General features: G+C 40.1%; 1 protein-coding gene and 1 long non-coding RNA gene across 9 annotated transcripts in view; both read left to right on the plus strand.

Moving 5' to 3' along the window:
- The first annotated feature begins 1,615 nt into the window (after positions 1-1,615).
- On the plus strand, positions 1,616-7,179 carry LOC119143532. The gene is made up of 2 exons (XR_005102737.1): positions 1,616-5,378; positions 5,456-7,179. It is a non-coding gene; the product is annotated as an uncharacterized LOC119143532 (long non-coding RNA).
- A 2,826-nt stretch (positions 7,180-10,005) lies between these two features.
- APOO (apolipoprotein O) overlaps positions 10,006-23,826 on the plus strand; it is a 32,702-nt gene continuing 18,881 nt past the window's right edge. Inside the window, exons 1-8 of one of the 8 annotated variants that reach the window (XM_037377139.1) lie at positions 10,068-10,095; positions 12,484-12,547; positions 13,285-13,358; positions 13,905-13,976; positions 14,320-14,430; positions 16,755-16,874; positions 19,545-19,599; positions 20,616-20,711. In XM_037377139.1, the coding sequence (XP_037233036.1) occupies positions 13,962-13,976; positions 14,320-14,430; positions 16,755-16,874; positions 19,545-19,599; positions 20,616-20,711 (397 nt within the window). In that variant the 5' untranslated portion in view covers positions 10,068-10,095; positions 12,484-12,547; positions 13,285-13,358; positions 13,905-13,961. The other 7 variants (XM_037377140.1, XM_037377142.1, XM_037377143.1 and 4 more) reach the window with 7 other exon arrangements.

Consider the following 23,826-nt stretch of genomic DNA (forward strand, 5'->3'; position numbering starts at 1 on the left):
TCTCTGTGAGACAGGTTGTATTTTTGGCAATACCGTTCTTCCATGATACTACACTTGCCAACTTACTTGTTAGCACCTCTGTGGTTCATTAGGAATCTCCAATAATGGTTCCATTATTTTGCTAAGGAGAGCTCTCACATTTTAACTGGTTCATTGTTGCTCATACCAAATTCTTCATTTTTTTGGAATGTGTGGCCTTACTTTTTGGCAGTGCTTCAGTCATCTGTGTTTGTGTGATACGAAATTAATGTTAGCTTGGCAAGGAGGTTTTTCAGTTAATTCCCTCCAGATTCTTTGATGTAAGTTATCCACTCTTGCTGACTTGATGTTCTTAATTTCAGCAGATGTTTCCCCTTTGTTACAGATTGGGGTTTGGGGTTTTTTTCTTTTCTGATTTCATCAGCTTCATAATATGGAAAGGCAAACTATTGCTTTGAGTGTTGCATGGGTTCTGTATTAGTTCTGTACCTTTTGAGTTCATAACATACTTGTGGACATGTGGTCCTCCACCCAGCCTTTAGCCTGTCAAGTCTTACTGATGTTTCAATATCATCTTTTAATTAGAGTGCTGCCTTTTGTGAGGTAACTTTCCTGGCATGTGCAAAATTTGTGTTCTGTCAAGGGAGAAGAGAGTATGTGTAACGACAGCTTTAATTTCTTGTTTTCATTAACACTTCCCGCTTCTACATTCAGTGCTTTAGTTGCACTGACAGGTTCTTTAGGTGGTGTTCACAGGTAAAAATAAAACCTCATCATGATCTCTGTTTAAGTACCCAGTGACTCTCCAGTGATCTATCTATTGGAATGAATGGCAGCACTAAGCATCACATGCTGAGTGCCAAGCCTTCTAGCGCTTGAGGAACTAAAACAATAGTATTTTTGCCATGTATCTGATGTCTGTCAAATGTGTCGCCTGGTGATGTCACCCTTGGTAGCATAGCAGTTCTGTATTATGGATAAATGTTGCTCCGTAAGTGATGCTGAAAAAATACTTTTTTTTCTAATGACATAGATGGCTTTAATGGTTAACATTTTTGCTGCACTATTTAATCTTACCAGATAGGTCTTTGCCCTGAACTGGCAGCCTCCTTTCCCACACCCATTTCAGTGTGTCCTCAGGCATGTTTTAAGCATTGGTTTGTTTTGGGTTTTTTTTTTTTTTGAGCCACTTAACACCAACCATATAATTCTTTCTCTGTGTGAGAATCTTTGTCTCCTGTGGTGAATTGTGCATTGTATGGGTCGGTTTATATGTTTTGAGTACTACTGATGAGACTTTCCGACTTCACCATCCTTTCTTTGTCAAAAGAATTGCATAATGCTAACTGAAACCAAGTATTTCCCCCATGTTTAACTTCCATAGTCTCAGAGGAGAAATTCCAAGCTGGTCAGTGTATTTCTTTTGTGTTTACCTTCCCAGATTGCCAAAGTCATACAAAAATGCATGGGATTGTGTTTGTGGTGGTGGTGGCACTGGTATCAATGCTTGGCATGGCCTAAGCCAGGGGTCCTCAAACTTTTTAAGCAGGGGGCCGGCGCGCGGATGCAGTGGCAGGCCGTCATCTGCGGCTACTTGGTTTCCCCCCCCAGCCCCCGGTGGGGGGGGTGTCTGTAAATACCGGGGGCCGGATTGAGGACCCTGGGGGGCCGTATCCAGCCCGTGGGCTGTAGTTTGAGGACCCCTGGTAAGCGCTTTCCCCTGTGTTGGTGTAGTGATTGCCTTCATTTCACTCCTGGAAAGCAAGAAATTGCTCTGCTGTCATCTTGCGCATCTCAGAAAGCCCTCTTGGCTAATTTATTCCCAGGATGGAGTCCTAGTCACATAGGTGTCCTTGGTCAGCTGAGGGTGTTTCGTGGAATTGCCCTGTCACACATGCTCTTGCTTCTTCCTCTGGCTCTTACAGATAGCTGTGCAAGGATTTTTTTTTTTTTTGTTTAACATAGGTGGCAACTCGATACCAAGAACTTTAACTTGTAGTGAAACACAAAGCATCAAAAATTGAAGTTTCAGAGAAGACATTTCAGAGTGCAAACTTTTTTTTTCTTTTTTGATATGTATATTTCCTCATTTCTTTTCCTCCTGATTCTCAGTTCATGTATTGCAATCAGGAAGAGTTACTGTCAAGTAATAGTTTTTTCTTCATTGTTTCTCCTGACAGATTATCCAAAACACTGAAAGGAATTATGTAGTCAGAAAAGCAATAGGTGATGATAAGTAACTGAACTGTAGCTTTTAAGTTAATGACTTATCATGGTCTTAAAGGTGGGAGCTGATCCAATTAACAACATTATTGGAAGCCTGTTAACTGATTCCTGAAAGAGTAGGATTTTGGCTCAGTACTGTTCTCTGAAAACAGAAAAGGGGAGTGAGGCTGACTTCTGCATAAGTTAAATAAACTAAATGCTCCAGCCAAAGAAATCTCAGTACAGAATTTTTAACACCCAAATAATGACCCATCTGACTTTGCAGAAGTTATGAACCTTAAAAAATGGTCACAGTTGCTCAGTTTTATTTTGTCCTAGCTTTGCAGTGCAGAGATTATTTTTTTTTTTCCCCATGGTAAGAATTAATTACAAGGATGTATGTTTTGCTAAACTTGTTAAACCGGTGTAGGAAGCTGTGCTTTCAGGTTTGCAGCCTTGTTCAAAGCAGGGCAGAATACGTTAAAGTGACTGTAAGGGTTACCAGTTTTCCAGTGCTTTAACTTTTGAAGTTCTATGCACCTGCTGTGGATGGAAATCATCCAGTATCCTGGAGAGATAATGCCTGGGACCAGGCATACAATTTACTTGCTTCATATTCCCATTCTTCTGTAGCAATAGATTGACCCCTCAGGATTTTCAGTTTGTGAAATTGCTGTTCCTTGATGTTCAGTGAAGCACTTGTAACATCCAGGTTCTCCACCTCTGTAGTAATATGCATTGTTATACACGTACAGAAATTAGAACCTATTCAATCACACTTGAGAAATTTGATGTTTTTCTCATCTATAAAACTGCTAAAGCAAGTGAAAGCATTGGTTTTTGCCTGTGCCAGCACCATGTTGTACTGAGTTACGAGACTGAATAGGTAGTTTCAAATGTTGTGCTAGAGAAAAATAGTTTAGAGACAGTGTCAGTCTGCACACCGCTGCCCTGTGCCCCTTCGGCTCCTGCACTGTAGGCTGCAACTATGCCAGCCGTAGCTGCCCTCCGTAGGATGTGGGGGCTGAAACGTAAATGGCTTCAAGTTCTGAGAAGTAGTAGGTGGTGGTAACATGTTAAACATATATCACTGGGGCAAACTATCTAAATGACAGTTTTCATTAGTGATTGTGAAAGACTTCTGAAAATGTCCTGGAGTTTCCCAAACACTTCAGCATTCAGCACTTCAGTGTAAGGTCAGGTGTTACTCCTTTGTGGAAAATGCTCCCCCAGAATGGAAGCAGTAGCTGAAGGGTTTTGATGAATGTGAGGCAAAGGAATGGAAAGGTGTAAAAGCAACCCTGAACAAATGCTATGGTACCAAAAAGGAAGGACTTTTTGGTACCATAGTAGTAGGGCTTCCTGGCTCATGAGTGCTCTCCACAGAAACACAGGATTATGTCCTGAAAAGGGCATCTTGCTTCCAGTTTTGCCTCATACCTCTCATTCTTTCTCAATTACAAGTACACCCTTTTCATTTTTGCCTAGCTTCTGTTGAGCTTGAGGAGAGCAACGTTGGCTGCATGGACACTGTAGTGGGCCAGTAAGAGTAAAATTAAGAGGAGACTGATGAGTTGTATGCAAATTAAGATCTAGAAAAGAAAAATATTTAAAAGCCCAAACCAGGCTTTTCCTCTCAAAAAAGGGTGTTAGTCTAGACAACCAATAAAGCTATGAAACCAAATTCTGCCTTCTAGGAATAGAACGATAAAAGTTTTCCCTTGTGCTCTTCTGTTACATTAAATGACAATGGCAGCATCAGTGAAGAAGAAACAGTGATTCTTCATGTGCTGCTCAGCTCTGTCTCTCTTGTTCAAGCTGCACACAAACCCCTGCAGAACAGCCTGCTGTCCTTCAGGTCCCTAGGATCCTGTGCTTTAAGCCGGGGCTTAACGGGGAAGCAAGTCAGAGCTTAAGTCGAGTTAACTAACAACATTAAGTACAGGCTTCACTGTTCAAGTACGCAAATCTTTGCCTATTTCTCAGTAACTTACATTGTGCAAGATGTCACACAGCAGGTCGTGGTACATGCTACGTTCTCCAGCTGGTCTCTGTGTGTGCAAGTGGCAGTTCCCATGGATATCACTGTAACTCCTGTCGCTTTGACAAGTGTGCATGGATACTGTTAGAAACATCAGAATGCAATTCCTAACAGCAAAAATGAACACACTAGGATGCTTTCAGTAATAGATTGTAATAATCATGTAATGGCGTCTGTATATATAGTAAGTATATAATACGTTCTGCTTCTCATTCATGGGGGAGCTGTATTGTGCTGTGGTAGAAAGTAAAATAGAAATTAAAAACGTTTAAAAATGATCATCCTAAAAGTCAGCTACAAATAACAAAGTAAGCTCAGCATGTCACTGTTAATTATTAAAGGGGCAGCACAGTAAAAGAAGGAATGCATGCCTTTAATGAGAAATTATTTGCTAGACTTAAAACTGTCATTCAAGTAAACAACTACATTTAATATGTATATTTGTGAAGATACTGATGACAATACATTTATAAGCAAATGAGGTAAAGATATTTACAGCACTTTGAGAAATGAAGGATTATTGTGAAAATAATTTTTGAGCTAAAAAGACTTGATGTACCAAATACCTAAAGAGACTGGCAACAGATGCAGTACCTTTCACCTTTTAGGCTCAGTTAATTTCCAAAATGCATCCAGCTTCACTAAAATCTGAGATGCATTGGAATTTTGAAAGGAGTTGGACTTTGCTGTGATGGGTGCTTAAGAGCATCATAAAGATACTGCTAATGGTAGCACATATCTGTGCTTTAGAAGAAATTGCTACACCACACATCAGCTGACGTGCCTGTTGGTAGTGTTAACAGCTTGTTAACAGAAGAGTTACTCATCACTGCTGAAAGTGAGTAACTGAAAAATGTGGGACTAGAGCTACTGATGGCTGCAGCGAGAAGTCAAGGATTTGTATTGGTTGGGTGTTGACCCATAGCAATATCAAACGTAAAATTACATGCAGTTGGATTACGCTGGTTTTTTTGCATTATGTATTTCTCTTTTCTACCTGTCCCCTGTCTTAGAATAAAGGATCTTTATTTGGAAAGCACTGAGTATATTTTGGGTGCTGTCAGAATGTGACGTGATGAGACGGCACATGCTGAAATTCAAGTCCTGGCTTACCCCAGATGTGAAAGCAGTAACGCCTTTGCTGCCAATAAAGGTAGGTCAGCAGAAAAGTGCAGAGCTCTGCAGTGGCATCTGTCCTTAACATTCAACTTTCTGAATGTATGACTTCAGGCCTCGTGGCTGCCAAAATAGCATCTCTGACAAACGGTGAAAAATGACCCACCTTAAGCATGAAAAGCAAAAGCACAGGTAAGTTTCACTCCAAATAAAATAGTACCATTAAATACAGAAGTCTTTTCAACCTCTTTCTGGTTTGGTTTTCTTTTTGAGTTAGGAAGTGAATAAAGTAGAAAGAATGAAAGGGTATTCTTATGAACATGCAAACTATACTCCCTTCATAAAGACACTGGGAAACATCCCTCATCATGCACCCCTATAAAAGCCACTTCAATTAGCCGTTTAATAAATATGTGCTAAAAGTGACAGGAATGTGAGAAACTGATCATGTGCTTTGGAGACTGACTCTAGAAAAGCTAGTATACCTGCCACATCACCTCCAACTGTGCTTTGTGTGGAGTTTTTAGAAAGCAAGGCTCACGGTGTTACGTGAAGCTGCTTAACAACTGAAAGTTGAGTTATTGGAACCGTTGTAGTTGTGTTCTATTAACTACATATTTTCAAAAGAATTTGCAGAGAGATCTGCCAAACAGCATTCTTTTAACACAAAAAAAAAAGTTGCAGGAGGAAGAAAAGCAGTTTATAAAATAAAGACTTCAAAAATAAATTCTAAGTAAGCTGGCAAAACTGTAGTTGGCAAGTCATGGTATTAAAAAATTTGTTAATGTTGCTGAATAAAAGATGCATGGCAAAATGTGTTGTTTGGGTTTTTTTAAATGTACAAGTTTTATCATGAAGGAGGATGTAAAAATAAGCCAGTCTTTCAGAATTACTATTTTTTCCAATGATGGGCATGAATAGATAAACTGATATTTAATGGGAAAATGTTACAAACTCACATTTTAACAGGAATGTGCAACAAAATCTTTCTTTTTTTTTCTACTGTACCTGTAAATGTGTGGCAAATAACTGTCATTGTATTGCTAGTAAAGGACTGTTCTTATTTTCCTGACAAAAAAATCAACTGTATATAAGCAATCTAACACAACAGTATTAAAACTCAGATGGCAATGGCTAAGGCGAAAGATTAGAGATCAAGTTTGTTAAATTGTATCTCTGCCTGGGCTAATGTAGTTTATGAACTGTGGCAATATTTTCAAGCTTCTTTGGGCTGCAGCTTTCTAAAGAAAATACTTCTTTCACAAATATTTACAAAAGCCAGTTACCAAGGAAAGCGAAAAATACTGGCGTGCAAAATAAAGCTGAAACTTGGTATAGGTTCTTAGATTAGAAACAGCCAGGAGTCAATCATGCCAAAGCTCTTCATTCTGTGGCCTTGGGAGCAGAAACTTCAGCTCCTTTTTAAACCTGTCTGACAATGTTTTGGATTGTGTTATGGCGTATGTGGTTGTTTTCCCAGGGAATTTTTGCAGAGATAACCACCTCCAGCAGTTACTCCTGCCACCAAAGTATGTAGAGCTTTCATGCACGTTATTGGTAGCCTGTAAGAGAGCCATACACAGGCCATAAGAATTGCTTAGGTATTCAAAAGACGTGTAGATGTGGCACTTCGGGAATGGTTTAATGGTGGACTTGGCAGTGCCAGTTTAATGGTTGGACTCAATGGTCTTAAAGGTCTTTTCCAACCTAAACGATTCTGATGCTATGAAAGCTAATGTATTTGTATTGTTCTTCTTTATAAAGGTTTTCCCATTCTTTCTAATCAGTCATATCAATCACTTTAAAGATGAACTTCCACATTAAAGGAAAAAAATGCACTGAAGATGCTGGAGTGGATTGATTTGCTTGGTTTAAAAAATTTCACAAAACAACTATCTGTTCTTCAGGTATTTATTTCTGTGTTACATAATTCGATCAATAATTGCTGTATAGTGGCTGGATATAAATTGATCACAAAAAAGTGTTTATAACATATATATATATAATTGTATGTCCAGAAACAATTGGAATTTTCTTTATTGCTCATGTACCAAACTTAAGGAGAGAATGCACTTGAAATATTCTCTGTAAAAGTGGGAAACAGCTAGTCCCATGCGCAGCCTGGGACTTGGCTTTGGCTGAGAACGAGACAGAGGAGGTGCCATTACTGGCCTGAATGCCATTGCTCCTTTTCTGGGCTCTCCTCTCATTTTGAGCTTTGAATATTTTCTTTCTCAATTCCTTGAGAATAAAATGCATCAAGAAAGGTGACTGGGTAGTTTGCAAAGCAGTCACTCTCCGTGCTTCCACAAACACTGTCATACTGCAAAATCGAGTTTCCACAAACATTTACCACACCCTGACAGCTTATTTTCCACAGGTATAACTGGCTGTGTAAAGTATAATGCAAGGGAGAAAGAGGTCCATTAACGTTCTTCACCCATTGGTCACTTACATGCATTTTAGTTACAACTCTTCCTCGCTAATAAGGGAATCTTCATAACCAAATGTGTAATAAAATGGCATTGTCATCTGTTACCCTGTGGTGTGGGTACTGAATCTTCTCTTGTACCTTTTGTTCATGGTATTTCTGACATACCATTACCTTGCAAGCATCAGCTGCTGCCTATGAAATACAGCAGAAAAATATAATAAAGCTTTAAAAAGGCATAAGCCTGAAGTCTTCTTATTTCACCTCAAATTGCTCCTGACAATAATCCAGTGGGCCAATGAATAAGAAGGACTGTCTGCTGATTTTACAGTTTGTTGAGAAGCATCATTCAATTTTGCAATTCAATGTAACGCTGAGCATATCCCCATCAGTCTGGAAAATACTTGTTCCTGCTATAGCTGGCTCTATCAGGTCTATAAAGAGACTGCAGTAAAGAAATGCAGGCATTTTCTTTAAGAAGGAACAAAAAAATCTACCACCAAAAGGAAAATTTAAGATTCTAAGAGGGTGTGTACCTCGTCTGTCTATCCACAATACCCTTCCTGCTGAACTGTTTGCTACCGTGTTCTTCAGGTGCTTTACCTTTTATGTAAATATTTTTTTATGTTTTCCAGGATTAATAGGGTGCTATTCTTCATATTCTAAAATCAAAGTTAACTGTTTGAAGTTACTGTAATATTTTTGGGGACCTGAAAAAGCTCATAAAGAGTGAATCCACACTTTTCTTGGTGTTCTTATGTGTCTAAATGAGGAGTGTAGGCTTCTCTCCCAGTGCCAGGGAGAAGGAGGAGGTGATGGAGCGAGTGCATTTCAAAGTAGAATGCAGGTGCTGCCAAGCCTCTGCTGGAGCCTACATCCAGGCTGTACCCAGGCAGCAGAGGCTTCTATGAAGTTTCAGAAGTTTGGCAGCCTGAATCACCCCTTTACCCCAAGTCCTGATGAATGGGCCCCCTAACAGAGCTGTGACCGCAAGTGTGTGGCACACAGCTTATGGAACATGCATTTTCCATACCTAACAGTCAATCTGAACAGAGAACACAGGCTAATTCTGTCAAGGATCTTTGTGTCTTAAGCTTCAAGGTAATTTTTCAGTGCTACCGAAAAATGAACGGTATTCAGTAAAAGCAAGGCACTTGTTTCATTTGAAATGTGGTATTATGTGACCAAGATTAAGTATGAGGATAAAATGTCTTACAAAATATTAAAAATAACAAGCACCAAGATCCAAGTAACTGGTCAGAAAGTGATGACACAGGAGCATGAAGTAAGTCACCTCCTTTGATGGACTCAGTATTCTTTTTTTGCTGATGTGTTTGCCATCTTGGCCTTGAGTGCCACAGAAAGATCTTCAGCACAGTGAAAGGTGGAAACTCCTGACTGGCAAATCTGAAGAAGCAAAGCAGCAGTTTATTAACTGATAAAGATGAGAACAGATTTCCTGTGATTTAAATCAGGATGGAATATTGCCTTGGTTTATCTTATCTGACAGGAATTTAGTACCCAGCATTTCTGATACCCTTCTCTGGCTGAGCAGCAAGGCAGACGGCATGGGATGCATGCGAGACCGTCCCTTGCAGCAGGTGTGAGTGGAGAAAACTTGCTCCTGTCCAACTTGCTCAAGTGAGCGGGGAGATGCCATGTCCTGGGCTGCAGAAGCTGAGGAGCATCAAGATGTGGAGGAAAAGGTAGTTCTACTTTTTTGAATTCAATGTTTCGGGATTAGAAAAGCATGGAACCCTACCTCAATCCCCGTACTCTAGCCCCGTCCACATTCTACCGGCACTGAGACACCCAGGTGCCTGAGTGCCCCGTACAGGGGCAGCAGGGAGGGTCACCGCACCAGGCCCGCGGGCACGGGGGGCAGCGGGTACAGGGGGCTGTGGGCATAGGGGGCAGCAAGCCCAGGGAGCAGCGGGCACGGAGGGCAGCGGGCACGGCCTTTCAGCACGCCAGCACTTGGGTTTTTTAGGAAACGAGTTTTAAAGAGATGTTCCTGCCGTGCAGGGGCTGAAATTCAGGAGATGCTCCATTACCGAGCCTCTCCCAGCCTACAGACCGCGCTGACGCACAACCAGGCCCGAGCCCGGATTGCTGAGGCCTCGGAAGGCGGAGCGCGTGGGGCGGTGAGGCCCCGCCCCCGCGGCGTTGCCAGGTTACCGTGGCGCCTCTGGGCGGGGCCGCGCCGGCCGCTGGGGCTGGCCCAAGAGCTCCCGCCCCGCCCCCCGTCGGGCGAGTCTTTTTGACGTCACGGCGCAGCGACGCGGCCGGTGCGAATCGCTCGTTCGGCACCGCCATGTTCAAGGTGAGGAGATGGTCGTTCTCCGTGCTCGTGGCCGTTGCAGTTCCCCGGCCGTCCCCTCGCAGCCCCGCTCCGCGGACAGGGCTCCCCGCGCCCGTCCCCACCCGGGGGGAGCGGGCGGAGGCAGGCGGCGGCCCCTCCCTTCGCGCCCCGCCGCCGCCTGCCGCGGGAGGCGCCGGCGCCCGCGGAGGCGGCAGTGTGGCTGCGGCGCCGCCGGGCCCTCGCTCTGGGGACACCCGAGGCCGGCAGGGGGCGGCCCGGCAGCGCGGCCGGCCCGGCCCCGCGCTGAGGCGCCCGGGGGCGGGCGCGCCGCTCCCGGCGCGGAGCGGGTCCCCGGCGCTCGGTTGGCGCGGCGAGGCGCGGCGGCGGAGGCCTGGCAAGAAGGCCTTGGTGCTGGCGAACGATTTTTTCACCTTCCGGCTAAAACCGTACTAAAAAAGTTGTGTTACCCGGCGGCACCTGCACTCGGGGTCCTTTGTCTATGACTCTGAGGAGCTGTTTGCTTGATCTTGTTGCAGCTCTCTTTTTTTAACATTGCAGCGTGGTGTGTCCTGCCCGCGTTGCACAAACAGAAACACATGAACACCACGTTCGTTATTTAAAATGACCTCTTGGATGCAGCAGCGTGGAGCTGTGAGTGTTGCTGCAGGGTTTGGGTTCATACAGCTTGGGCTGCCCTCGTCTTGTGTCTCCCCTGTGAAAAGGAGTAAACTTGCGTGATCCGGGTTTAACTCATGCAGTTGTCTCAAAGGTCTTTGCCTTTATCATGAGAGGAGCCCCAGATCCGTTCATGCTAAAAGCAAGCTGTATGTTTCATTCAAATTGGCCTGACTGCTCAAGAAGCAGGAGGGTTTTCTTAAAAAACCTGGTGACTTGAGTCTTAAATTTTTTTCCTCCTTTATACCTTTTTTGTTTGTTAAAATTCTATAATATATCAGTATATATTGATATGCTGAGCAGCCTACACTTGCTGTTCTGTTGTCACAGCTTTGTTGTTAGGGGTTTTTTTTGTTATTTTTTGTTTTTTACTTTAACATTGGGACAGTTGCTGGAATTCTGATCTAAGGATTTTATCTCAGAATCATTCGGAAGTCCATAAGTGATACAGAATCATCATTAAAGGGGTTATGAGTGAGCCTGTGGATCTAGGTACTATGCATACTACTACTACTTCTGTATAGCTATTGAGGTTAGGCAGATTTCAGTGCTTCGGGCCAACCTAATTTTTTGCCTCTAAAAGTGAAAGGGTAAGGTGGCTGCTTCTCCTTCATGTCTGTGTTCCAGAGTTTGGGTTTTGTTTTTTTCAGTTGGAGTTGAGAGATAGGAGGGAAGAATGGGAAAAGAAGACAAAAATGAAGTAGCTTCATAACATTAGGACAAATAACAGCCTTCACAAAAGTATGACTGAGGAAACTTTTTTTTTCCTTTTGTTCTTTCTTTCCCCAGTTTTGAGAGTGACAAAAACAGTAACTGAGAAACCACAGACAAGAGGAAGAAATGAGAAAAGTTCTAGTTAATCTTCAGCTGTTTGTTCCCCTGTTTGTACTGAGAGCTAATACAGGATTTATTCTTCCTTGAGGGATTATTTTTTTTTAGTTAAGAATTCAGAACTTTGAGAAAGACAGTAAAACAAGACAAGAGGTGATGAAATATGATGGTCTTTTCCCCTTCAGCTTTCAGATCAAATTTGCTTGTGAGTGATCTAGTTTCTATAGGTAAAGTTGAACTCAGCTAGAGAAAGGAGTAAACGTGGTATCTTTTTTTACTTACAGTAAATGCAGAACATTGCTTAGCAAAAAGAATGTTAGCTCTACTTTTTGGTATCAACTGAATGGCTGAGACGGGCAGACTGAAGGCACAGCTCAAAAAACCACAGCTGGTTTAGTAATATGTTGTTAATGTGGAATTAAGAAATGAGATCCTGAAGTGAATTTTGAAAACAAGAATGGTTAATCTTTCATACTGCTGGATAAACCTTTTAGTGTGTACATATATACATGGTAGTTTAGTTAGTAGTGGTTGTATCTGTCCCGTAAGCTTAGCCATTGCAGTATAGCTTGAACAGTGTGTTTAAGGAGAGATTAATCTTTCACTTTTAGTGGTTAATTTTGTTTAAAATGTAAATATGAAACCTTTGGAAAATATCTGCACCTCAGTATTTTGATGTGTACGGTTAATGGTTTCGGCTTGTGTAGCTCAGTGATCACTGATACCTGTTTGCGAAATGAAGGTGTTTCCATTCTTACGCTGTGCTGTTTGTGTCTTTATATAAAAATCTGAAATACTGAAAGCACTTGGATTTACTGTTTCTGCTGGTGACACTTGGCATCGTTTACACTGTTTGAAAATATTTTTCAGCATGAAAATGCATTTAGACTTTTGCCTTTTCAGTGACAGAACAGTTTTGCAGTGAAAAAAGGAAAGATTGAGGAAATAGATTCTACAGCTGTTAATGGTTAGTGGCATTCATGTTTTTATCTTGGCTAATGAAAGTATGTGAAAAGTCTTTGTTTAAGCAAACACTCCTAAAGATTATTCATGTCTTTCCTTGGCTGTGAAGGAGTTGATCCAGTTATTGTGGTGTTTTATTATAGTGCTGTAATAACAAGTCTATAAATTCAAATAAGGAAAAACTTCTATTTTAAGCAAGTTTTTCCATACCCTTTGATTCATCAGAACCCTTATGTCCTTCTGAAAAGCAACCCTATGACCTAGTTCTTGTGTGCTGTTTCTCTACACGTAAATGAACATTTTCAGGAAGTTTGACAACTCTATAGTCTTAATGTTGAGTTTGGGGAGTCTCATGCTTACATGTAATAAATACTCCATCGGCAAAGCAGTGGGAGAAATTAAAGCTGCAAATGCTGATCTGTATATGATAAGCATGTGGTTTGGATAAATTTAAAGTTATTCATGGACAGAAACAAAGTTTCAGAGTAACTGTCCCATGGCTAGGTCAATTATTGTCGTAACAGCATGAAGGATGTATTGGTTTGACCAAGCCTTCAGTTTCACGAGCAGCTAGGTCAATGTAATGTACCCTTACTGTTTCTGAAAAGGAAGAGGGCTTGCTGCCTTCTGCTTTTTCATCCCCTCTTCCCTGGCCACACAGTTCCTCTTGTGCTTCTCAGGCTGTTTCATGGATGGCTTCAACACACTAAGCCCGCACAAAGCTCTCCACTTCTTTTTCAGGATTAATCTTTTGCCAAATTGGCGAGGTGAATTGCCTCGTGGTGGAAGCGTCTGGCTGCCAAAGCTAGGGCAAGGTGAGCAGCAGGACTTCTGGGAACCGATGCTGACAGCAGAGCCAGACCTCGCCAGTCTGGTGGCAGCAGGCTGTGAGACCCACTGGCGCTGTAACCTGACACAACAAAACGCAGGCGGTTGTAACTGCACAAGTTCATTGGAGCAGTAACATGAATGAGGCATTGAAAGGTTTCCCGTTTGAACTGCAGTTTCTTGAGTTAAGCGTTGCTGTTGATGAGGATGTGCATTTGTTGGAAAATGCTTTCTGTGCATTCTTGATTCACTACACAGCTAAGATTTTTACCTTCTGGTTTTTTTAAGTTAAAGCAGTCTCTCCAGTTAAGGAACAGAATTCAGTGTAGGTCCTAAATATAGGAAGACTTATATCCACCTTACTCGTGGTGGTTGTGTTGTATGACTGGATTGAATCTGAAGTATTCAAAGCCAGTCAGGTATCTGTCATGCACTGTAATTCATGTTTCTCACAGAAAAATGGGAGACTTTCCTAAAATTCTTAGAAAGCAATGATTGTGTTCTGATGCTCTCATTTTTTTCCCTAAATCTAGATGCAGATAATAAAATGCTGAACTTCTTGGTACTAACTGTGGAAAAATGGAGGTGTTATGAACATTCACAAGGTTGTTCAAAATATGAATATAATGTTAATTTTCATTAACTTTCTCAGTATAGATACTATGTTTCAAGTAAGAAAACATCTTTTTGTGAGATGCAAATATCTACTGTCTCCTTTAGCCTTAGGCTTTTCCAGATGCCATCTGAATAATTTAGGTGTTATCATTTGAGTGCCTGAGCGTATGAGATTGTGTACCAGCAACTCCCCTTTCTCCTGACTTCTAAGCATCGTTGATATATCACTTGTTACCATATGGGGATATAAACATTGTCTGTATGGATGTGTTCAGATATGTTGCTGTTTTGTTTGAATTTAATGGTTTACATGTTTTCCTGTAATATTTCTAGGTAATTCGGCAGGGGGCCACCCCTGTTAGCCTGAGCTTGCTCTCTATCCAGGTTTATGCCTCCTCCTCAGAGAAGGAGACTTCCAAAAAGGAGTTGCTGAAAATTGAGGAGGTAGGTATGGTTATAGCCCTAGTGCTCTTCTATCTATGTGGAAATACCTACAGAATTCTGAAAGACACTGTATTTTGATGCATGAAAGCATTTAGGTACATCTCTTCACCTTTTGTATTCTTGCCTTTAAACTTGCTTCTCAGTTTGCAGTAATAGAGATGTCTATGGTTTTGCTTTTTTTATCTGAGGGTTGCATTTGACGCCCTCTGCTTCATAACGTCAGGCTTGCTTGTGTGTATGATTTTTTTCCTGCATTACATCCTTCTTCATTCAGAAATTACCTTTTCATGTTTGTAGATTTACTGGTGGTCATGTATCAAATGCACAGGCATATTTTATTTGTTTTTTATCCAGGTAACATCGTGTATTTTTTAATTGCAAGTACTGTTGGCAAATTCTAACAAAATTTTGTTTATGTTCTCCAGTAAAACAGCAAATCAAAAGTTTTTATTTCTAAAAAAAATCTCTTTTTTACAGGAAAAGTTCTTGTCTGGCGGTGCTTTGAGTCAGATATAGTAGCCTACAGAATTCTATCAGTTTTCTGTACAGCATTCAGACGTAAGCAACAACAAATACAATAAGTAGTGATAATAAAAACCTGTTAGTTTATTTCTCTAAGATGTTACAAATATTTTGGTCGTATCACAAGGGCTTCAAAACACCATGCCAAAGTGTAGACTCACCATTGTTGTTGCATAGGCTTTTAACAGTCTTCAACAGAAAAAAAAACAAAAAAAAATTGTAGTTCATAACTAAAGACAGCTTTATATCCGTGAGAGTTTGTAGTTGTTTAAAAACTAAGTACTTCAACCTAAGCTAATGCGTTGTTACATGAGCAGTGAAAATAAATGAAACAATTTTGTGTATAGTTAAGTCTTTTGGATGTGTCTGCATGGGCAGCTAATTTGCATAATGAGAGGATCAATAGTTGAAGCAGCCTCCTGGCTTCACCCCAGTGAAGTAACCTTAGTTTGGGCCATCGCGTGCCCTACACCACCACTGGCATGAGTCAGTAATGAAGCAGCAGTTTCAGGTTACATATGTGCTGAATAATTGGCTTGCCCATCAGCTTCAGCAAAGCAGAATGTGCAGACTGTGGCGTTCTGGCTGCCTTTCTTACCATTCACAGAGTGTGTTAGTTTGGAACTGTACTCTGTTAGCTGTCTAGTTTCAGAAAATGTATGGGAATGACCTTGTGCCAGACTTGGCTGTTAGGCTAACAGGATCAAAGTTAAATGGATTGTGTCTGGGGTTGCCAGAGATGACTGGATTTCCAAGGGAAATGAGACTTAAAATGCTTGTCTTTCAAAACATTATGGGAAGTACAGCTGCATGAGTTACTGAATTATTTGAAAAATTCTGTGTCACTATGTATTTTGTTATGGTTAGCAGCTTTTTTTATTAGCATATACAGTTGTTTTGCAATTTACCTTGAAAAGAAGGCTAGCTACACATTGATGCAATAATATGTGTAAACAGTTAATAGACTGCTAAATGTGGTATAAAATGTAAGCTCTTCATACTAAGCATCAGTGTCATATATAAACTGCTAGGAATTTTATCAGGTTTTGTTTTGATCTAAGTTTTGCTGTTCATTTTCAACAGTATAGACTAGTTTGTTTTTTTTTTTTTTAATTAGAATACAGTTTAAAGTATGTTTAGGTAATTTTAATAAATTGTGATGCTAAACCCTAAATATGGTGGTTTAGTATTTATTATGTGAAGATGCCCATTGCATTTTGGGTGGATGTTACAGTTCCTATTTGCTCAGCCCCATGGTGCGATTAATGCTGTCAGTTGCTGATGTGGTTAATGACTGCAACATTGGGATGTCATACCATTTTCCAGCTCAGTAACAAACAGACAAATTTGTATTGGATGTTACCTTTTGTAGAAGCTACTTAGACTCTTTAATGGTGGCTTGTGCAAATATAGAAAATGATCGATTGTGATTTCTAGTACATTTAGTATGTTAACTGGGAACTAGAAGTGCTGATTAAGACCAGAAACATTTTTCACAATTATGTTCTGTGTTCTTATTAAACTACTTGAATATTAATTTATAACCTGTGACTTGGATCATATAGCAGCTATGGATGAATTGCATAGCAATTAAAAGTCATCTTCGTCATAGCATATAATTAAACTTTGCTCACAGTGGTTGTCTCACAGCTGTACCTGAATTTTTCTTATGCATTGTTTATGTTGTAAGTACCATGTTAAGCTCCATGTTAGGTGTTCTCCAGTTAGCCTGTTCGTGCCCTGAAGACCTACTTACACAATTACACCTTTGTTTTTAACCTCTTGTTTGCTAATATTCACAGCTGTCACTCTACTCCTCTCCAGCTTGTGAGACTAAATATGTGGAGAATCCACAAACCCAATTGGAAGAGGGGGTTTCGCGTTTACGGCATGTTATGGAGCCATATACAGCCTGGTGTCAGGTATAATGGTTTTATATCACATCCAGTAGTAGTTCTCTGTGATAACAGTTGAGCTGGGAGTTTTCTTTTTTTGAGACAGAATTAATAGATAGAAACAAAGTAAAAGTCGGTAGCTCTACAGGCATTTTTCCAAAACGCTGTGTTAGTTAAAATTTTCCATGGTTCAGGTTATAATATTTACCCCCTCCTCACACAAAACCAGTTGTTTCTTTCTAATAATTTGCTGAAATAAACAACTGCTTTTTCACATTTTCTATTCCTCCAAAATAATTAAAAGAAAATTAAGTAAAGCTTAGAATTGTTATCTGAAATAAAATTTAAGCTGAAAGGTATCTATGGATGTCTGGATTTGGTACTGTCCTGTGAGCGAGGAATACAGGAGAGTGCTTAAATTTGCTTTCTCCATGCTGAAGGAGAAGGCCTTAAATTACCAAGCAGTGTGCTTTGGAGCAGCAATACCAAGTTGTCTTCACTGCAACTGTGACAAAACACAACTTTGCAGAAAATAAATCAGTATTTGTTGAACTGGGATGTTGAGGGAAGGAATACAGCTCTCTGGAAGACAGAAAATCCCAGGCCACTAGTAGTGGCAAGCCTAGCCCCCCCCAGACCTTACCCCAAAACTTTCTTATATATTTTATTAGGTAACGTATTTATACTAAACAGTTATTAAATATAAAAGTAGTTTTTGCAGCATAGAGAAAAACCAGGATTTTGTAATCAGGGTCTAAATTGTTGATACTAGATTGCAGAACTTTCTTGCTCTTTCCTGACCCAGCAAATGTTGAAGCTTACTTTTGAAGCAAGGGCATCCTTGTCATCTGGTTGCCTCTTGGCAACTTTAAGTGTTTCCCTACTTTGCACTCTGGCTATTGTGAATCCTAATCTTAAGCTGCAAACTGGTTTTCCAGTTCTTCGTAGAAAGCCAAGCCATTCAGATGAGGGTGTCCTTTCTGCCTAGACATTCTGTGTTGTGGTACTATCCTTTAACAGTACTGAAATGTTTTTTTCAGTAATATTTGGGGTTATTCAGTCTAGCGGTGTGTTTCTAAAGTGGCACCAGCAGGAGTACTGACTTTAGTTTTCAAGGAAAATGGGGATTTTCTGCAGTGTAGTTAAGAGTTCTGACCTCCTAAACGCATGAGTTCTGTTTGGTTGCCTGCGGTAACCGTAACCGGGAATGAAATTTGAGAGAGGTTAGCTGCCCAGTTGGACTAAACGTAGGTAAGCCTTGAACAGTCCTTTGTCTCGCTAGCCTGTTGTATTCCTATTTGCTTTATTTTTTTTGTCTGTGTGGCGATCATTTACATAAGATGTGCTCTTCTGCTCCCACACAACAAGCCATTTCCTGGCAGTGGTTTACTGACTCATTTTATGAAGTGGGCATGTAAACTTTATGGGTTTGGGGTCATCTTGCTTGCTTAACTGTAGTCAGAGATCGTTTTGGTTTTGCCTCTCCCCCACCCCTTGCTGTGTTAAAGAAAATAATATTTTAGGTTTGTCTCAGTCATCTTTAAGATTAAAAACGTAACACAGGTTAATGAGAATAAAATTGGTTATGTCTGTATATACATTTAACTTTTTCAGAATTGCTTGTTTAACTGGAGTGGAAAGTCAGTTCAAAACACAGTGTAGAAATGAGCCGGTTGTGTGAGCTGTGACAGAAAATCAAACTTAGTCTCTGGGGGTTTTAGAGCATATTCTTTTTTCATTGGCTTGTAATAAGACAAACATCCCTTTAGAGTTAACGTTGTGTGTCACATGATGACACTTTTTTTCATGACAAGTTGTTTTGTTTTGTTTCCAAAGTCAGTCTTGCCAGTGAGGAAATGAAAGTTCTGAAGATATTACCCCCATGCCGTATCCTAAACAACTGCTTTCACTTCTGCACAGATAAAGCTCAAGTGGTATTGCGAGACTGTACTCAGCTTTGGGGATACATGCTTATGAATTTGTTCTGATAGACAGTCTTAGGCTGTCTCTCCAGAGGTTTAGTAGCATAACAACAGTTAGCAGTGTTGCTCTTACTGAGGATTTTTTCCCTCTACTTAAAAGAATTCACATAGCCTTTTATCTACCTCCTGCATATTTTCGGTCTGGAAAAGAATCTACAAGTAGTTTGTGGGGTTGATGCAGTGCTCTTTGGCTTACTGTAGACATTATTAGGACATCTCGTTTTCCAAGTAATTTCAGAAGTGCAGTTTTGTTAGCCTGAGTTAGTCTCTTGGAAAGTGAAGTTTATCAGCTTGCAGAATGAGTCGTGTACCCCTGTGAAGTGCTAGGAAGGAGTTTATTACGGTGGTGTACTTTCTTTCTTTGCATAAACTCAGGTATTTTTGTGATACCTACATACACTGAGAAACCTGAGATTCAGCTACCTGATCAGGAGCTCAATGAAATATTGAAGTTGACTTCTGTGTTTTGAGGCATTGTTTTTCATCTGTGTCCAAAGACTACTTTGAGAAAAAGCTGTAAGTCATGCGAAACATAACATTGAGCAAGCATAGCCCTGTAAGTGAAGGGTGGAAGTGGAAATCAAAAGTTATTTTAGTGATCCAACACTTTTTTCTTCCCCACGCACCCCCCACCCCCAATCAGGTCAGTTACAATCTGTAGTTAATATTTTACTTAGTTGGTGTCTATTTATTGCTGTTTTCTTCTTTTTTTTAGGATCTTTATGCCAAAGCTATGCCCAAATTAGAAAAAGCTGTTGAGCATGGTAGAGGTAAATCAACTCTAGTTTTCTTAACTAGCGATTTAAAATGTAGGACTGTACTTCTGTTAAAAGGGAATTCCATTAAGCAACATATATATAGTTTCCAATGCACTTAAGACTACTTTATTTTCACTGTATATCTGTTTACATTTCCTTTGTAAATCATTGACACTACATTTCTAAACAATTAAAATCCAAGGCCTGCATCTATGTCTATCAGTGTCATTGAAAACAACAGTTATGCAGGAAAAAAGCATCGTAATTTATTCCCACCCAGCCCAGTAACTGAAAGTTCCTGCAGTGTTTCTTTGTAGTCGCCAGTGTTAGGTCTTTTGTTTGTAATGTTTAGCCTTTTCATTTTGGGTTACTTCCTTAGATTTCTTAAGAATTTTTAATTAGTCCAAAATAATTTGTATTTATTTTTGGTAATGGAAGCATCCTTTCTTTCTTGGGCTTATCAGGATTGAGCATGGATGTTATCTAGAGCTCATTTCAGATAACTGTGCCTCTTCTCCTTAAACTTAATAGTCTCAGTCTTTTGAACTCCTTTGTATGGAAGATTTTTCATAGTTTTACATCCTCCATCAGACACCCATCTTTGAGTGAATGTTGTTTATGCTATGTTGTTCCTTTGTGATATTTTTTTCGTACAGTGTTTTACTGAAACTAATTCTTGATAACATGTAGATGTAAGAATCCATTTTGCAAAGGTTTTTATCACTAATTTGAAAAAGATATAATAGAGATGCAAAAGAGCAAAACAAAACAGATGGCCCAGGAGCAAAGACAAAAGCTTCTATGAAAATTGGTAAATACAATACGATGTTCAGTTTCATTCATGTGTCACTAGAGAAGATCTCAAAGGCTTTGAATTTTATGCCAGCAAATCTAAAATGTGCATGATAGTTAAATGTGTTTTGATAACTCTTTATGTTTTGTAACAATTGCCAGCATGTATTGATGATTCCTTATCACAAAAACACTTTCACATTACATTAAGGCACTTTGTTCTGACTTCTTTTCAGAGGGCTGTGAATTTCTCCAAAACCCCCCTGCTGGATTTTATCCAAGGCTTGGTGTGATAGGTTTTGCTGGAATTGTCGGATTGTTTCTTGCTAGAGGTGAGCGGGAACCTTTTGAACTGCTTATGTTATGGTTTGGGATAAGTAATTTATTTGGGGCTTTTTGGATGCTACTTTTTAATTGTGAAGCATGAGATCTGACTTAATATACAAGCATATTTCTACAGTGTACCTCTAATGACAAAGAGACTTCATCTAAAAGATGTGTAATAACGTTCAGTTACTGTTTATGAATACTGTATTTCTGACTGAAATCTAGTTCTAGCTTATTATAGCAAAAGGTGGAAAGGATAGTTTTTTTAGCCTAAAAATCTTAATTACTTAAGTTCTTTATCGCATATGTCACTGTAGAAAACTACAGAGAAATAAATTATGGTAGAACACAGAGGTTCCTGAACTGTGGTACATGTACAACTAGTTTTCTATTCAAGTTCCTTCAAAGTATTGTATGTCCAGGCACAGAGCTGCTGCAGATGGTGATACTCAGCAAAAATACTTATGAGCTCTGGGTGTGCTTTACATACATGCACGTTTTGCACTACAGAAAAGTGATAGTCAATTTCATCATACTAGTTGAAGAAATTAAGGCATTTATGCTTTCGTAGAAATCTTGTTTTTAAAAATGTTAATTGTTAAAAAGAATTTTGTGTTTGTATTGAGATATTCTTAATACAGTGAAATGAAGTAACACAACAAGAAGACTGTAGGTAACAACTGTGAAGTTCTAGAGTTTAAATACTAGTGGGGCCTTGTTTTTGATAAAAATACACCTTTGTGGGGCCTGTATATGTTGAACAAACTGGAAGTGTTGTTTGGCTACGTAGAAATGGAAAGCCCTTTGTGAATGTATGCACTTCTCAAAACATTTTTCAGTAAGATGATGAAAGCAGTGCTACACCACCCCCACCACCACCCCCATTTTTTTTAATGAAAAGCAAGGTCTCCAACTTTACCCATTTGAAGTTCTTTCTCTTCAAATTCCTGCTTCTTCAGTTATGTGATCATGAATGAGATCAGCTTCCAGCCTTTACAACTGTAGCAAAATGGGTGGAGGTGGTGGAAATTGCAGTCTTGGGGCTGGATCTGAAAGATTAGAGGGTCCTAAGTTTAAAAAAAAAAAGAAATACATCCTTCATAATACAAGTGTCTGATTTGTGACACTTTCAGGATGAGAGCCATAATTCTAAAACTTTTTGTCTCGTTACAGTTTACAATACTGACTTGTTTCTAGAAAGAATTCAAACTGTAGAAGGAAGTGCCCCTTAATTTTGATGCTACAGAAGGTTAGAACAAAATGTCGTCTCTTTTTTTTTTTTTTTTTTATTTTTTTATCCCTTCCTCCCTTGGTCTCACTGGAAGAATTGCCCTCTTGGAAGGTACAGATAACATCTTCCAGGTTGAACCATAACACTTGAAGATACAGCTGCCTATTAAGTAGGAATTATGGTTTTCAGAGTTTAATCATGTGAATATTGTGCAGTCATCCAGCTTGGTTTAAGACGCTGTTGAAGATAATTGTTCTAACCTTGTGTTGCGGGTGGAGTGATGCAGTTAATCACAAGTGTGAAGAAACAATGTATTTTTTTCATGTAAAACAGCAATTTTAACAAAGTTTGATAGTAAATGTGACAGTGGTTTAACAAGATTTGATGGCAAGGTATACTTTATTTACTGCATAGAGGATAGGGTAAGGCAGACATTTTGGGAGGACCCTCCCATTGAGTTCTGAGGTTCGGAGAGGACCCTTTTGCTTTCTAAACTCCAACTCAGAGGAGTCTAGGTGCAGCTGGATCCAATCCTACTCCTAGACTTGGTCAGCAGTTTGTCTAAAGAATTGTATGTGTGCAATCTAAGATACCTTGCTAAATGTTTTAAGCTTTGCTAAGGTTGTATCTCAGTATCAAGGAGTAAGGGATCTCTGCGGCAGGTGTAACCTTGAGGGCCATCTCTACTCAAAGGGACATCCTGTTGTGCAGCCTGCTGCCATCCAGGAGAGCACAAAGGGCTCTTGGGCTGCTCGCTGTTTATGGGGTGAGATGATTGACTCGGTCATATTTGCATACCAGCTGCAGAAGTTAGTTTCTTCCACGTTTGCCTTGAGTCGGACGTTGACCAGCACTGTGGTTAGGTGGGCGCATTGCCCAAATCAGCCCTGGGCTGCGGTGGTGTTTTCCGTCCCCCCTGAATCCACTGTGAGCCAGAGGCAACCATCGTGACCAGACACACCCTTGATGACTGCTGCTTGATAACTGAGCAGGGTTATGGGAAACGAAGGTCAGGCTGGGGGCAGGGGGAGAACACCATCACGCTTTTGAGTAGTTCTGTAATGGATTTGGGAGTATTCCTGACCTTCCCTCTAATGGGTATCTCCAGCAGGTAGCAGCCTGCTGTAAGGCATTAAGAATAAAGTAATAGTTTAAGATATTAAAGTGATACAGTAGGCACACTGATAGTCGATCACTAAAGGAGATTTCCTTATTCCCAGAAATTATAACAGAACTGTGTTGGGTTTTTTTTCTGACTGTAAAGATGCAATCAAGCTTGCCTTTTTTGTGCTTTCTTATAGCTAATTGATACCAAGTTCCCTCTTCACAAGACTAGCAGCATCGCTTTATGAATGTATCTGCTTACTGCTGAGTTTCTTATCTCATCATGAGCATATGTACGTTGAAGAGGAAATGCATGTTAGAAGTGTTTAGTGTTTCAAAATTGATTATTCCTTTATTAGAAGAACATGTGGCTTTGCATATAGAACAGGTTGCTCTCTGAGGAACAGAACTCCTGCATCCTGACTCCTGTATGTCTGTTCAAAGACCTTTTCTTCTCCTGTTCTGTTTGCTTTTCTCCTTTACCTGCTCCCTTCTATGTTCCTTTCTGATTGCATAAATTGCAGCATGCCCTGTAACTGATTCAGTAACGCATATTGTCACTGGTTGGCCAGGATACACAACCTGTGGCCAGCTGTGGTGAGAGGTTGACCTTTTCAGGCAGTTAAATTTAGACTTGTATAATTGAATAGAATTCAAATTTATTAAAAAGTTCAAAATTTAGTTGTGGACTGAGCAATGGGCATAAGGCATGATTGTAAGTACTTCAAAAGTACTGTCAAATGCTTTGCCAATAGAAAAACTATTCATAAGAGCAGCTGTGGAAT

This window comes from Falco rusticolus, chromosome 2, assembly GCF_015220075.1.
Source record: "Falco rusticolus isolate bFalRus1 chromosome 2, bFalRus1.pri, whole genome shotgun sequence".
Classification (NCBI taxonomy): domain Eukaryota; kingdom Metazoa; phylum Chordata; class Aves; order Falconiformes; family Falconidae; genus Falco; species Falco rusticolus.